This window comes from Rhinatrema bivittatum, chromosome 4 (assembly GCF_901001135.1).
Source record: "Rhinatrema bivittatum chromosome 4, aRhiBiv1.1, whole genome shotgun sequence".
In the NCBI taxonomy this organism is placed as follows: Eukaryota; Metazoa; Chordata; class Amphibia; order Gymnophiona; family Rhinatrematidae; genus Rhinatrema; species Rhinatrema bivittatum.
In genome coordinates this window covers 194,638,809-194,653,381 of record NC_042618.1, presented here as the reverse complement: position 1 = coordinate 194,653,381, position 14,573 = coordinate 194,638,809, and the positions used below count along the sequence as shown (strand labels likewise).

General features: G+C 43.8%; 1 protein-coding gene across 3 annotated transcripts in view; it reads right to left on the bottom strand.

The window, feature by feature from the left end:
• PPM1M (protein phosphatase, Mg2+/Mn2+ dependent 1M) overlaps nucleotides 1-14,573 on the bottom strand; it is a 110,433-nt gene that overhangs the window by 28,967 nt on the left and 66,893 nt on the right. For 2 of the 3 annotated variants that reach the window (XM_029599483.1, XM_029599485.1), the window contains one exon: nucleotides 12,197-12,315. The exons of the other annotated variant lie outside the window; for it this stretch is intronic. In XM_029599483.1, coding sequence (XP_029455343.1) covers nucleotides 12,197-12,315 — 119 coding nt within the window. The remainder of the gene's footprint in view (nucleotides 1-12,196; nucleotides 12,316-14,573) is intronic. 3 annotated transcript variants of the gene reach the window in all.

Below are 14,573 nucleotides of genomic sequence, written 5' to 3'. Positions count from 1 at the left end.
GGGGGCGTGTTGGGTGGGCGGTGCGACTTTCGGGGCGTTCCGGGGCGTGTCGCCGGCCCGAGGGCGGGGTCGAGGCCTCCGGACCAGCCCCCAGGTCGGGTGATGGTGGGCCAGCAGCCCGCTGGTGCGCGCAGAGTTACACCTGCCTCCGGCAGGCGTAACTTTCCCATCAAAGGTAGGGGGAAGGTTTAGATAGGGCCGAGGGGGGGGGGTGCAGGGAAAGGGCAGCGCGCGCAGGGCTCGGCGCACGCAAGTTGCACAAATGTGCACCCCCTTGCGCGCGCCGACCCCGGATTTTATAAGATACGCATGGCTACGCACGCATCTTATAAAATCCAGCGTACTTTTGTTCGCGCCTGGTGCACAGCGTTTCGGGGGCGGGCCCGGGGGCATGGTCGAGGCCTCTGGACCAGCCCCCGGGACCGGAGGACGGAGCGGGGCTGCCGGCCGACGTGCACAAAGTTACGCCTGCTGAAAGCAGGCGTAACTTTGCCGACAAAGGTAGGGGGGGGGGTTTAGATAGGGCCGGGGGGGTGGGTTAGGTAGGGGAAGGGAAGGGAAGGGGAGGGCGAAGAAAAGTTTCCTCCGAGGCCGCTCTGAAATTGGAGCGGCCTCGGAGGGAACAGGCAGGCCGCGCTGGGCTCGGCGCGCGCAGGTTGCACAAACGTGCACCCCCTTGCGCGCGCCGACCCTGGATTTTATAAGATACGCGCGTATCTTATAAAATCCAGCGTACTTTTGTTCGTGCCTGGTGCGCGAACAAAAGTACGCGATCGCGTAGTTTTTAAAGATCTACCCCATAGTGAGTTACAGTAATCCAGACGTGAAATAACAGTGGCCTGAACAGCAGATGTAAAAGAAGCGTTATCTAATACTGGGCTGGGGTGGAAGGAAGCTGTTTTGGTTGCTGTTTGGACCTAGGCTTTGGTGGTCAGTTAAGAATCTAGAAATAAGCCTAGGCTCTGGACTTCTGAGCAGAGGGTAAGAGCTGTTCTCTTAAGGGTCACTTTTGGGAGGAGACTGGGATCTTTTCTCCTGATCCACATCATCTGTCTTTTAGGGATTCAGACTTTTTAGGTGTAGCTGGTTGGCAATTTTCTCCAAGAATCTACTGAGTTGTGTGATGATTTGAGTCCAATTTGTAATGATTGGGATTAGGAAAAGCATAGGAATAATGGGTGATGTTGCAGTCCCTGATGAGTTTGGCCAAGGGGCCTAGATATATACATATTGAACAGAGTGGGTGAGAGGATGGAACCTTGAGATACTCCACAGGAAAGTTAGTGGGGTTTGGAGAAAGTTGCTCAAAATTGTATTTATTGTAGTGGTCTTTTACACTGCTAATACAAATTAAAAATCAGTTTGGTTACAGTCTTGGAGAAAAGATTAGATCCAGGTGAATGTGGGGCCTGCCAGTTCTATATCATGCAGCTGGGTGAGGAGGAGATTATAGTCTCATTTCAAATGATGCTCAGATGTCCATAAGGATGAGCAAGGCTGAATTTCCCTGGTCAAAACAGAGTCTGAGTTTATCCACCATGCTTAACAGTGTGGTTTCTGTACTGTATTTTGGTCTGAAACCAGACTGGAATGGGTGCAGGGCATATGTAGCGTGCAAGTGATCAGATAGCTGTGACAGGACTGCTTTTTCTCTGACTTTACTTAGGAAAGGGAGATTCAAGACTGGGCATTAATTGTCCAGGTCATTAGAATCAAGGTTAGTTTTCAGCGCTAGTCTCAGGATTGATCTTTTTAGATCAACTGGTAGGTAGGCTTCTGCTAGTGAGGCATTAGTTATGGCCCAGATGCAGAGGAGCAGGCCAGGTTTGGCTTGCTTAATAAGCCAGGAGTTGCAGGCATCATCTAAGCAGGTAGTTTGTTTGAGAGTAGTGAGAAGGGAGCCTGTGTCTTCTATTAATAGTGGGTGGAAGGTGGTCTGGAAGTGTAATGGTGGAATCTGTTTTGTCAGTGGTGGACTTTATATCGGCACTTTATCCAGTTCAGTATGGATGTGTCTGATCTTATCTGTAAAAACATTAGGTTAGCTTGCTGCAGTGGGTCTCAGTTGTTGAGGGAGGAAGTTATAAAGGAAAAAGATGGTAGAAGTTTGTTAATGGTTCAGAATAGTTTTCTAGGTGAGTTTTTTGCTTGGTTGGTTTTTTTCTGTGCAATAAGCTCATTTTACTTCAGTGACTGCTTATCTGATGCCTTCTGTAGTCGTTCCTTTTGGATTCTGATTCTGATTTCCATCATTCAAGTTTTATTCTGATTCTTTTCATATCAGAGTCTGTGTGACCTAGTGGTTTGGGTATGTTGTTTCTTATGGAGATGAGTTTCTATAATGCAATCTTGTCAATAGCTATTTTGACATCTGTGTTCCAGTTCTCTAGCAAGAGTGGTAGTAGATGGGGCATCCTAATCCGAGCACTGCAAGGTGCGTAGGAAGAATTCTGGGTCAAGCTGCAATACTGGGTGGACAAGTTTTGTGGTCCTTTCCTGATTGGATATGCATGTTGGGGGTAGTGACATATCACAAAAATACCACATGGTGTCAACCCAAGACAATTGAGGGGTCTGTATATTCTCTGGTGCACTTGTGTAGTAATTTTTAAAACAAATTTTATTGAATCCACAACTCATATATAATCATAACTTATAACAGATAACCAATACAGTATAATGATATTCAGACTTCAAACAAACATCACTAACATAATTTAGTTTCCCCATTACCCTTACCTCTACCCTCCCAACCCCTTTGATGTATGTTCAGGGTTAAAGTAAATTAGCTAAGTTGAATTTAATTAAATTGAGTCAAATCAAATTAAGATTCATGGTTTATATCCACGAGATGAAGACATTCAATTTAAACTGAAACAGTTTAAAAATAAAATATAAAGTGTAAATACATAAATAGACATAGTATGTACTAGAGCTATAATAAAACAAAGCGAATATTAAACCAGCATCTAAGAGATATTAGTCACACATATACATTATAAATAGAATATTAAACAGTTGCCAGTATGTCTATAAGCATGTAACCATGTACTATTTATTTTCCTATATTCATTTCCATTTCAGATAGGTACCCCATTCCAACTCAAACTTAAGAACTGAAGGTTAAATGGCAGTTACTGTTTTTCTTTATAGCGGTAACTTATTTAAGCAATATACCCGGTCCAGTCACTGAACCATGGCCAGTAATGGAAGGGCTTTCAATTTTTTACTATTTGTTGTACTAATCTCTGATATATTTATCATATTCTTCACTGGGTATATTCAAGAAAGCATGTTTAGGAAGAATTGAACCCGATATCCCAGTAATATCTTAGGTCAAAAAGAGGAGATTTCTACACAGAATTTAGTTATCGTTCACACTCCCACCATATATGAAAGAAAGTACCACTGAACATCCTCTCCAACACTTATTGTTAATTCAGACTTAGTTGACTGCGCAGGACAGTGTCAAGGGTTTCAGGGAATGAGAGCAATCCCCGAAACAGACCTGTAGCCCAATGCTCATGGAAGGGAGATAAAATAGGCCTGAAGCTCACTCAAGAACACCTGCCAGAACCGGTTCAGCTATCCTGTCACAGGATAGCAGGGGAGCAGGCCAGCCCTTTGGGCATCCCAGGGAATGAGACACACTAAGGCAGTAGCTCTCCCTGCAGGTATACGGAGAGATACCACGGGCGCCTTAGCTTCCTCTCCACACACTTCGAGAAACCAATCGGAAGTCGGGAGGAGCGAAGAACACAAGGAGGCAGACCGGTGAACCGCTGGGGCAAACACAATTCGCCTGTTGGGTATCAACCCCAAGCAAATAATTCACTGCCAAAGACAGCAGAGAGTATCCCACTGAGATGGAGCCCTCAGATTTCTTAGAACAGCGGAAATTGAAAGCAATTGCCCGCAGGGAGAAGCCCCGAAGGCTCCACCAGGAGACGGGAAGCTGGGGAGTCGCATGCGCACACTCCGGTAGAACCTGATGTTATTACCAGCCTGGAAGCCAAAAGGGCATCAGGGCAGGTCCAAGACAAACTCGGAATAGATTACCAAGCCACCCGGCTGCGGTATCACTACCCCAGCCATGAGGGTATATACTTCCTCTCCTAAGGGAGCTCGTGGCCCAACAATGGACAATGCTGCATGATCTAAGACTGCTCTGTCCACAGACAGGGTGATCCTAAAATAAGGGGAAAGAACAGCTTGTACGTTATCGCTAGCAGAGGGCAATGCCCCTCATGTTGGGACTGGGCCCTCAATTCCCTCAGCCATGGACATGACAAAAGGAGAAAGGCACAATCGCCTAGCTGATGGCTGAAACATTCCTCACAGAGGAGGGTCCCCCAGACAAGGATGACTGACGAAAGCGATCCTTGAGGAAGAGTCCAGTAAAAACCAAGGTAACTCCCGAACTGAGGGAAACCTGAAGGGTCACCGTGGGCAACATTGGAAAGACTCCCTCGAGGATAGACCTGCCGCACCTCAAGCGTACAAGGGAGCGTGCTACATTCGACTATTCTTGGGGCTGCACCCATCATAATAGTGACATCCCTTGTCTGGGAACGGAAACAAAGGACACCCCTCGAAGGGGTGCACAGTGGGACATCCAGAGGAGAACCTGAAAGGGTTGCCCCAAAACCCAGAGGAATCTCCACTTCCAAGGGGGACAGGAAAGCCGCGGGATCGGGACCTCACGATCCTGATAGACTGAGCGACTCCCCGAAAGACAGAAGATGCACAATCACAGACTGCTGAGACGCTGAAGCGACTAACCCACCACAGGCCTCAGATAAAGGAGGTCGCCACTGAAGACGGTCCAACGACCGCCTCAACTGCTCCCCGGCCCTGGCCTCCAAGGAGGCACGCCAATGCAGAGGATCGGGGCCCCGGATCAGAGAAAAACTTCCCAGAGACAGAGCCTCAGGGACTGTTCCACAAGGACAAGGGGGACCCTGGACCTAGATGGCATCAAGGGGACCATAGTACCCAAAGATGGGCCCCATCCACGACGCCATACCGACATACATTTATTTATTTATTTATTTATTTATTTATTTATTTATTTAAGAGTTTTTTTTACACCAAGGTATAGCTAGCAGCCTTCACTCCGGTTTACAATTACAACAACCTGTTACATTTAACAGTAAACTGATGCGTTGGACGAATGGTGCACTGGTCACAGCTATGAACAGACAACCGTTCATGGGCATGGCACCGAAGTGCAGTTAGCCCAGGCTCTGCTCACCCTCTCTCCCAGGGAGACTGTATTGCCAAGGCTGGCAAGCAGAAGGGGAGGCAATGTCATCCAGGACTCCTGCCTGTGGAGACAAGTTCCTTGATACGTGGGGAGAATGAGTTTGCCCCCTCACAGGAACAGCATGGTCTTCAATCCTTCCACCGTCTGAATTCATCAATGCCCAGTGATCAGTGAGCCACCTTGGAACTCCAGCCTGGGTAGATCTCAGGCGAGTCCTCAGGCTCAGTGGCCTACACGGATCATTGAAGATCATGGAAGAGAGAAAGAACAGACAGAGCCGGAGAGGACACAATTACAAATCCTGCAGAAGCAGGGCTTTTTTTTTTTTTTTTTTTTTTTTAAACAGACTCTGCCAGGCTGCATAGGGGAGAACCCACCATGTGGCCAGCAGACAGCTGGAAATAAGAACAAAATTACCAGAAGAAAAAAGCTGCAGCTCTAGAAAAAATCCCTTACAAAACTGTAAGGACAGAGCAAAGCTAAAAACTGAAAAAACATTTTCTAAGAAAAAAAGAGCATGAGTTCCACAACCGTGAGATGACAGCTCTGCAGAAATGAAAAGACTGAGGGACACTGCCCAGGGGGCAGGGTTATCACTACAGCTGCACATGCTCAGTAGGGCATGCTGAAAGCTCTAGAATCTTTGAGATCAAAGTTCCTTGCAAGGCTCCATCCGATGATGTCACCCATACGTGAGGACTACCATCCTGCTTGTTTTAAGAGAAAAGAAAGCTGTAAATTGATTGAATGACAGGACACAAAAGGATAGTGATCAACAGAGTCCACTCTGGTGAAAGTAGTGTGATCAATACAGTATCCCATGATTTGGTGCAACTACTGGTTCTTTTCAGTCTCTTTATTAGCAACCCTACAGAGGACCTTTAATACTGAAAGCCACCTGAATAAGTAACTTAGCCGAATTTAACTTATCTGGCTAAGATACAAGGGATATTCCGCGGCACGTCTATGCCACTGCATATCCACGTAAAATTTTCTACTTAACACCAGATAAGTTATATCCTGCTAAGTTAGACCTGGCTCTATCGTAGGTCTAACTTAATTGGATAAGAGCTCATATTGCTACTTATCCAGATAAATTAACCCAATAAGTAGCGCCCCCCCCCCCCCAATCAGTCTACCACCTGCCCACCGACAATTCAGTATTCAGACAGCCAGATAAGTGACTTATCTAGCTGTCTAGTGGCCACTGAACATAAATGGATATTCGATAGCTGCTAGATAAGATGGATAAGTCTTACTTATCCAGCTATTTAGCGCTATACATGCTTTGAATTTTAGCCTCTGCTAGTTTGTAGATTATACAAAAATCTGTAATACAGCAGACAGCTGGAGGGGTGGAAAAACTGAAAAACTGAAAGGGGACTTAAAGGGAAGAATGGTCATGTACTTTAATGCAAAAAGGTGTAAAATCTAGCATTTGAGGTGCAAAAAGCCACTTAAGAAGGACAAGAGCTAGCAACTGTTAAACAAGAAAGAGTTAGGAGTAATCATCACAAAAAAATTATTTTTGGATTTAACTCACACCTTTCTATTGGTAGCTCAAGGAGAGTTACATTCAGATACTATTTATATATATATAATAAATGAGGCCCTTAGATTTTAAGCCCTCTGGGAAAAGGGAGGGCTTAAAATCTAAGGGCCTCAATTATTAAGCAATTTTCCCATAGATGCTGAATGGGAGAAAAGCCTTAGATAACCAGGTCCTAAGTTTGAATCTGAGAAAATGGAGGATGAAGTAATTTGCCCAAAGTCACAAGAAACACAAGCAGGATATGAACCCTGGCTTCCCCAGTTCTCAACCTGCAGCTCTACAAATAACCTAAATGTAGCCAGTCAATGTAATAAAACAGGGAACACTATGCTTGAATGCATAACGCCACCACCAGGAAAAAATGAGGTAATACTGCCCTTGCATGGGTGAGACACCATCTTCAGTTCTCTGCTCAGTTCTTGAGGCCGTATCTTTGTAAGATACATTGAGAAGATGGAAACAATTCAGAAATGGGCTATTAATCCCATACAAGGCCTACAACACAAACTCTACATAAAATGAGGAAAGAAGGGATAGAAAAACATGATAGAAGCATTCAAATATTAGCAGGCTTCAACAAAATTCAGGAAGGTTCACTTTTTAGAGGAAATAAAACATTAAAGGATAAGAGATCATGATATGAAACTAAAGGGAAACAGGCTCAGAGAAAATACTTCTTTACAGATATATACCAGGTGACTGTAATAACCTATCAGGAAATGTGTTGGCAACCAATACTGTGAAAGAATTCAAGCTTTCTTGGGACAAATATAGAGGGCAATATTAGGACCAGAACTGAAGGTTGGGTAGGTCCTGGAAGCCAAATTTAGGGTCTTAGGTAGAAAGCTGAAATCCAAAACCTCCAGGGTAGCATTCTCTGAAATGCTTCCTGTTCCACATGCAGATCCCCAGAGGCAGGCAGAGCTCCAGAGACTCAAAGCGTGGATGAGACAATGGTGCGAGGAAGATGGATTCAGTTTTGTAAGGAACTGGGGAACCTTTTGGGGAAGGGGGGGAATATCTTCGGAAGGGATGGGCTCCACCTTAACCAGGGTGAAACTAGACTGCTGGTGCTAACCTTTAAAAAGGAGACAGAGCAGCTTTTAAACTAGAACATAGGGGAAAGCTGACAGTCGCTCAGCAGCACATGGTTCGGAGGGAGGTATCTTCAAAGGATACTAATGATGCATTAGAATTAGGGCATCCCGACAGTGAGGTTCCAATAATAAGAAAAGTAGGCCAAGTGCCAATAATTAAAAACTCACCTGAACTAAAAGATTCCAATTTATCCCTGTCAATTAAAAAGCAGAATGAAAATACAAACAAAAACACAATTTGAAATGTTTGGATACTAATGCCAAAAGTCTAAGAAGTAAGATGGGAGAATTAGAATGTATAGCAGTGAATGATGACAGACTTAATTGGCATCTCAGAGACATGGTGGAAGGAGGATAACCAATGGGACAGTACTATACCAGGGTACAAATTAAATTGCAATGACAGAGAGGAGCATCTGGGAGGAGGGGTTGCGCTTTATGTCCGGGATAGCATAGAGTCCAACAGGATAAAGATCCTGCATGAGACTAAATGCACAATCAAATCTTTATGGGTAGAAATCTCATGTGTTGGGAAAGAGTATAATGATAGGAGTATACTACCATCCACCTGGCCAAGATGGTGAGATGGACAGTGAAATGTTAAGAGAAATTAGGGAAGCTAACCAAATTGATAGTGTAGTAATAATGGGAGATTTCAATTACCCCATTATTGGCTGGATAAATGTAACATCGGGACATGCTATAGAAATAAAGTTCCTGGATGGAATAAATGACAGTTTTATAGAGCAATTGGTTCAGGAATTGACGAGAGAGGGAGTAATTTTAGATCTAATTCTCAGTGGAGCACAGGATTTGGTGGCGGGGCCACTTGGCAATAGTGATCATAATATGATCAAATTTGAATTAATGACTGGAAGGGGGACAGTAAGCAAATCCACGGCTCTAGTGCTAAACTTTCAAAAGGGAAACTTTGATAAAATGAGAAAATAGAAAAAAAACTGAAAGGAGCAGCTACAAAGGTAAAAAGTGTGCAAGAGGGGTGGACATTGTTAAAAAATACAATCTTAGAAGTACAGTCCAGATGTACTCCACACATTAAGAAAGGTGGAATTAAGGCAAAACGATTACCGGGATGGTTAAAAGGTGAGGTGAAAGAGGCTATTTTAGCCAAAAGATCTTCATTCAAAAATTGGAAGAAGGATCCAACAGAGGAAAATAGTATAAAGTATAAGCATTGGCAAGTTAAATTTAAGACATTGATAAGACAGGCTAAGAGACAATTTGAAAAGAAGTTGGCCATAGAGGCAAAAACTCATAGTAAAATCTTTTTAAAATATATCAGAAGCAGAAAGCCTGCGAGGGAGTCAGTTGGACCATTAGATGATCAAGGGGTTAAAGGGACACAGAGAAGTTAAGGCCATCGCGGAAAGATTAAATAATTTCTTTGCTTCATTGTTTACTGAAGAAAATGTTGGGGAGAAACCTGTTCCAGAGAAGGTTTTCATGGGTAATGGTTCAGATGGACTGAACCAAATCACGGTAAACCTAGAAGATGTGGTAGGCCTCATTGACAAACTGAAGAGTATTAAATCACCTGGACCAGATGGTATACACAAAAGGGTTCTGAAGGAACTAAAAAATGAAATTTCAGATCTATTAGTAAACATTTGCAACCTATCATTAAAATCATCCATTGTACCTGAAGACTGGAGAGTGGCTAATGTAACCCCAATAATTAAAAAAGTTCTCCATGTGCGATTCAGGAAACTACAGACCAGTTAGCCTGACTTCAGTGCCAGGAGAAATAGTGGAAAGTGTTCTAAAGATCAAAATCACAGAACATATAGAAAGACATGGTTTAATGGAATAAAGTCAGCATGGCTTTACCCAAGGCAAGTCTTGCCTCACAAATCTGCTTCATTTTTTTGAAGGGGTTAATAAAACATGTAGATAAAGGTGAACCGGTAGATGTAGTATATTTGGATTTTCAGAAGGCATTTGACAAAGTTCCTCATGAAAGGCTTCTAGGAAAAGTAAAAAGACATGGGATAGGTAGTGATGTCCTTTCGTGGATTACAAACGGCTAAAAGACAGGAAACAGAGAGTAGGATTAAATGGACAATTTTCTCAGTGGATGGGGGTGAGCAGTGGAGTGCCACAGGGATCTGGTCGCCGCATCTCAAAAAAGATATAGTTGCGATGGAGAAGGTACAGAGAAGGGCAACCAAAATGATAAAGGGGATGGAACAGCTTCCCTATGAGGAAAGGCTGAAGAGATTAGGACTGTTCAGCTTGGAGAAGAGACGGCTGAGGGGGGATATGATAGAGGTCTTTAAGATCATGAGAGGTCTTGAAAGAGTAGATGCGACTCGGTTATTTACACTTTCGAATAATAGAAGGACTAGGGGGCATTCCATGAAGTTAGCAAGTAGCACATTTAAGACTAATCGGAGAAAATTCTTTTTCACTCAACGCACAATAAAGCTCTGGAATTTGTTGCCAGAAGATGTGGTTAGTGCAGTTAGTGTAGCTGGGTTCAAAAAAGGTTTGGATAAGTTCTTGGAGGAGAAGTCCATTAATGGCTATTAATCAAGTTTACTTAGGGAATAGCCACTGCTATTAATTGCATCAGTAGCATGGGATCTTCTTAGTGTTTGGGTAATTGCCAGGTTCTTGTGGCCTGGTTTTGGCCTCTGTTGGAAACAGGATGCTGGGCTTGATGGACCCTTGGTCTGACCCAGCATGGCAATTTCTTATGTTCTTATGATCTGTACTGGAACCCGTGCTTTTCAATATATTTATAAATGATCTGGAAAGTAATACGATGAGTGAGGTAATCAAATTTGCAGATGATACAAAATTATTCAGAATAATTAAATCACAAGTGGATTATGATAAATTGCAGGAGGACCTTGTGAGACAAGAAAATTGGGCATCCACATGGCAGATGAAATTTAATGTGGATAAGTGTAAGTTGATGCATATAGAGAAAAATAACTCATGCTATAGTTACACGATGTTAGGTTCCATATTAGGAGCTACCCCCAGGAAAGAGATCTAGGTATCATGGTGGATATCACATTGAAATCGTCAGCTCAGTGTGCTGCGGCAGTCAAAAAAGCAAACAGAATGTTAGGAATTATTAGCAAGGGAATGGTGAATAAAACAGAAAGTCATAATGCCTCTGTATCGCTCCATGGTGAGACCGCACCTTGAATACTGTATACAATTCTAGTCTCCGCATCTCAAAAAAGATATAGTTGTGATGGAGAAGGTACAGAGAAGGGTGACCAAAATGATAAAAGGGATGGAACAGCTCCCCTATGAGGAAAGTCTAAAGAGGTTAGGACTGTTCAGCTTGGAGAAGAGACGGCCGAGGGGAGATATGATAGAGGTGTTTAAAATCATGAGTGGCCTAGACCGAGTAAATGTGAATTGGTTATTTTCTCTTTCAGATAATAGAAGGAGTAGGGGGCACTCTATGAAGTTTGCATGTAGCACATTTAAAACTAATTAAGAAAGTTCTTTTTCACTCAATGCATAATTAAACTCTGGAATTGTTGCCAGGGGATGTGGTTAGTGCAGTTAGTGTAGCTGGGTTTAAAAAAAGGTTTGGATAAGTTCTTTGAAGAGAAGTCCATTACCTGCTATTAATCAGTTTGACTTAGAAAATAGCCATTGCTATTACTAGCATGTAGCATGAGATAGACTTAGTTTTTGGGTACTTGCCAGGTACTACTTATAGCCTGGATTGGCCATTGTTGGAAACAGGATGCGGGCTTGATGGACCCTTGGTCTGACCCAGTCTGGCATGTTCTTATGTTCAAGACACCAGGAAGCATGGGTGTTAATTTAAGTACAGGAACTTGTATGCTCATTTATTCAGAGTGGTAGAGGATCAAAGACAGAAGAAAAAAAACCTCACTTGGATAAAGAAGCAACATCCTGGAGGTGGATAAGCTTCTAACAGCTGACAGCTGGGATATATCCTCAGCTACAGCAATGTAGATGGGAACCTCAGGCAGATTGGATAGCTTAATTGCTCCTTACCTGCCATCATATACTATGTTACTATATATTCTTCCCTCTCTCCATGACTCATAAGCTCAACATACAGTAATTTCATCACTCAATGACTTGCAAATTCATTATGCAGTGTCTCACCACCATACTATACAATGGCACAGGCCCTAGCAACTCATCAGCTCACCAGGCAGTGAGCTCATTATTCAAAGACTCATCAGTATACCATGCAATGACTTTTGTCCCTCTGTGACTCACCTGCACATGATGCAGTGACCCTGACCCTCAGAGACTCACCAGCCTGCCATGCAGTAATCCCGATATAACACCTTTTGTCCAAGATCCTCACGTTTTAGCCTCCTTGGAAATTCAAACCGCGTGAATTCATCTGCCAGAAATTCAGGGTGAATAAAAGCCTGGAGACAGAGTCAAACAACAGTGTTCCCATTTCATAGTAACATGGTAGATGATGGCATAAAAAGACCAAGTCTACCAAGTTATTCTGGTCTGTGATGCTACAGATGTATTCCAGATGCCAGCCACAGAGCATGATTGCTTTTAAGATATCACTCCTTATCTAAGACAGCTGTCATCCTCCTTTGTACCATCTTGTGTAAATGAGCACACTTGATCCCATGTTTAATCACAAAGCTTTGCAATAATCTAAATAGCTACCAATACTAGTCTGGTAGTTGATTGCACACATCTGGCTTCCAAAGTCCTCGTGGCTTTTTTGAAGGGGCACTCTGCACCAACTAACCTACTACATCAACCCAGCTGTTCTCTGGGGAACTGTAGCTTTATTTACATAATTATAAAATTTAACAAACCATATCACACATCATAGTATTTTCTATATACAGTATATGGTCAGGACCCCAATCTTATGGTTCACTGTTGTTGACTCTAAGTCCATTTGATTACTACTGATTCTATGCAGCCAGTCAGCCAGACCTAGCTGGTCCCCTAAACTGTAGCCTGCTATACCAACTTGGCTCCCTTTCTTTTCATCCTTACTCAGATTGTAGCCTGTAGTCCCCATGGCCTTCAGTGTCACTAGGTTGTACTTCAGCTCGTGTCACATTTTTTTTTTTTTTTAACAACTAAATTCCCTGTGCTTATACTATGTCTTCTTGAAGTATACTACTGTATTAGCATCCAACACCCACTCTGTGAGGGCATTCCATGCATCTACTATCCTTTCCAGGAAAAAATATATCCTGATGTTGCTCCTGAGAAAAAATTTGAACAAACATCCAATCAGAAAGAGACACGTGTTCTCTACTGTATTCTCAAGGCATCTAAAGGAAAATTAGTTCTTACCTGTTAATTTTCATTCCTGTAGTACCACGGATCAGTCCAGACTGTGGGTTGAGCCTCCTTTCCAGCAGGTGGAGACAGACTAAAACTGAAAGGATATCCTATATGAGGACAGAGCCTATCCTATAACCCTTCAGTATAACGAATGTCAAAGCAGAAAATAACAAAACCAGAGTAGGATCAAGCAAGTAACCATAAAGCTCAATGGAGCAGATGTAGAACAATGTAATAGATATGGTATGACTAACCGCTCTTGCATATACTTGGTGGTGGGCAACCAAGGCTTCCGGTGTATTTGCTCAGTATTCATGCACAAAAAAAATGTGTGCAAATCTACGAATCTGCAAGAGAAACAAGCTTTGAGAGGACAGAAGAAAGACAAAACAGGGAAGGGCGTCTGGACTGATCCGTGGTACTACAGGAACGAAAATTAACATGTAAGAACTAATTTTCCTTTCCCTGTACGTACCCGGATCAGTCCAGACTGTGGGATGTAACAAAGCTTCCTTAAACCGGGTGGGACCGAGACAGTCCCGCTCGAAGCACTTGTAGCCCAAAAGAACCAAGAAGCGGAGCTTGCACATCCAGATGGTAGTGTCGAGCAAAAGTATGCAAGGACGTCCAAGTGGCGGCACTGCAAATCTCCTGCGGAGAGACCGATTGACTGTCCGCCCAGGAAGTAGTTTGAGAATGCAGTGAATGAGCCGTAAGGCCCTCGGGAACCGCCCGTCCTCGATAAAGAGAGGCCGAGGAGATCGCTTCCTTCAACCACCGCGCGATAGTGGTCTTAGAAGCCGGCGTACCACGAATGGGCCCACTCCAGAGGACAAAAGATGAACCAAGACCCGAAAGCCATGGGTAACCTGGAGATAGCGAAGTAGAACTCGTATAGTATCAAGTTTACGGAAATCGTCCCCAGTCGCAGGGGAAAACGCAGGGAGTTTTGCCAACAGGTTGACAAGGAGGTTAGAAGAACCTTCACTAAGAAGGAAGGGCCCGTCACGAGGGATACTCCGAAATCGGAAAATTGCAAAACAAAAGGTTCCCGACAGGACAGTGCGTGGATCACCGAGATCAGAAGAGAGAGAGACCAGAAAGACAGTCTTAAGCGTAAGAGCTTTCAAGGTAGCGCGACGGAGAGGTTCGAACAGAGCCGCACAGAGGGCCCGAAGGATCAGACTAAAACTCCCCGACGGGCAAGCGGCCGAGAAGGTGGACGTAGATGCTTGACGCCCTTCAAGCACCAATCACATCCGGGTGGCCCGTTCAGAGATGACATTCTACCCGACCCAGGAGAGAGCCGAGAGGGGAGAAGATCTTCTTGGGGAAGAGAGGACTAACGAGATCGGGGCGG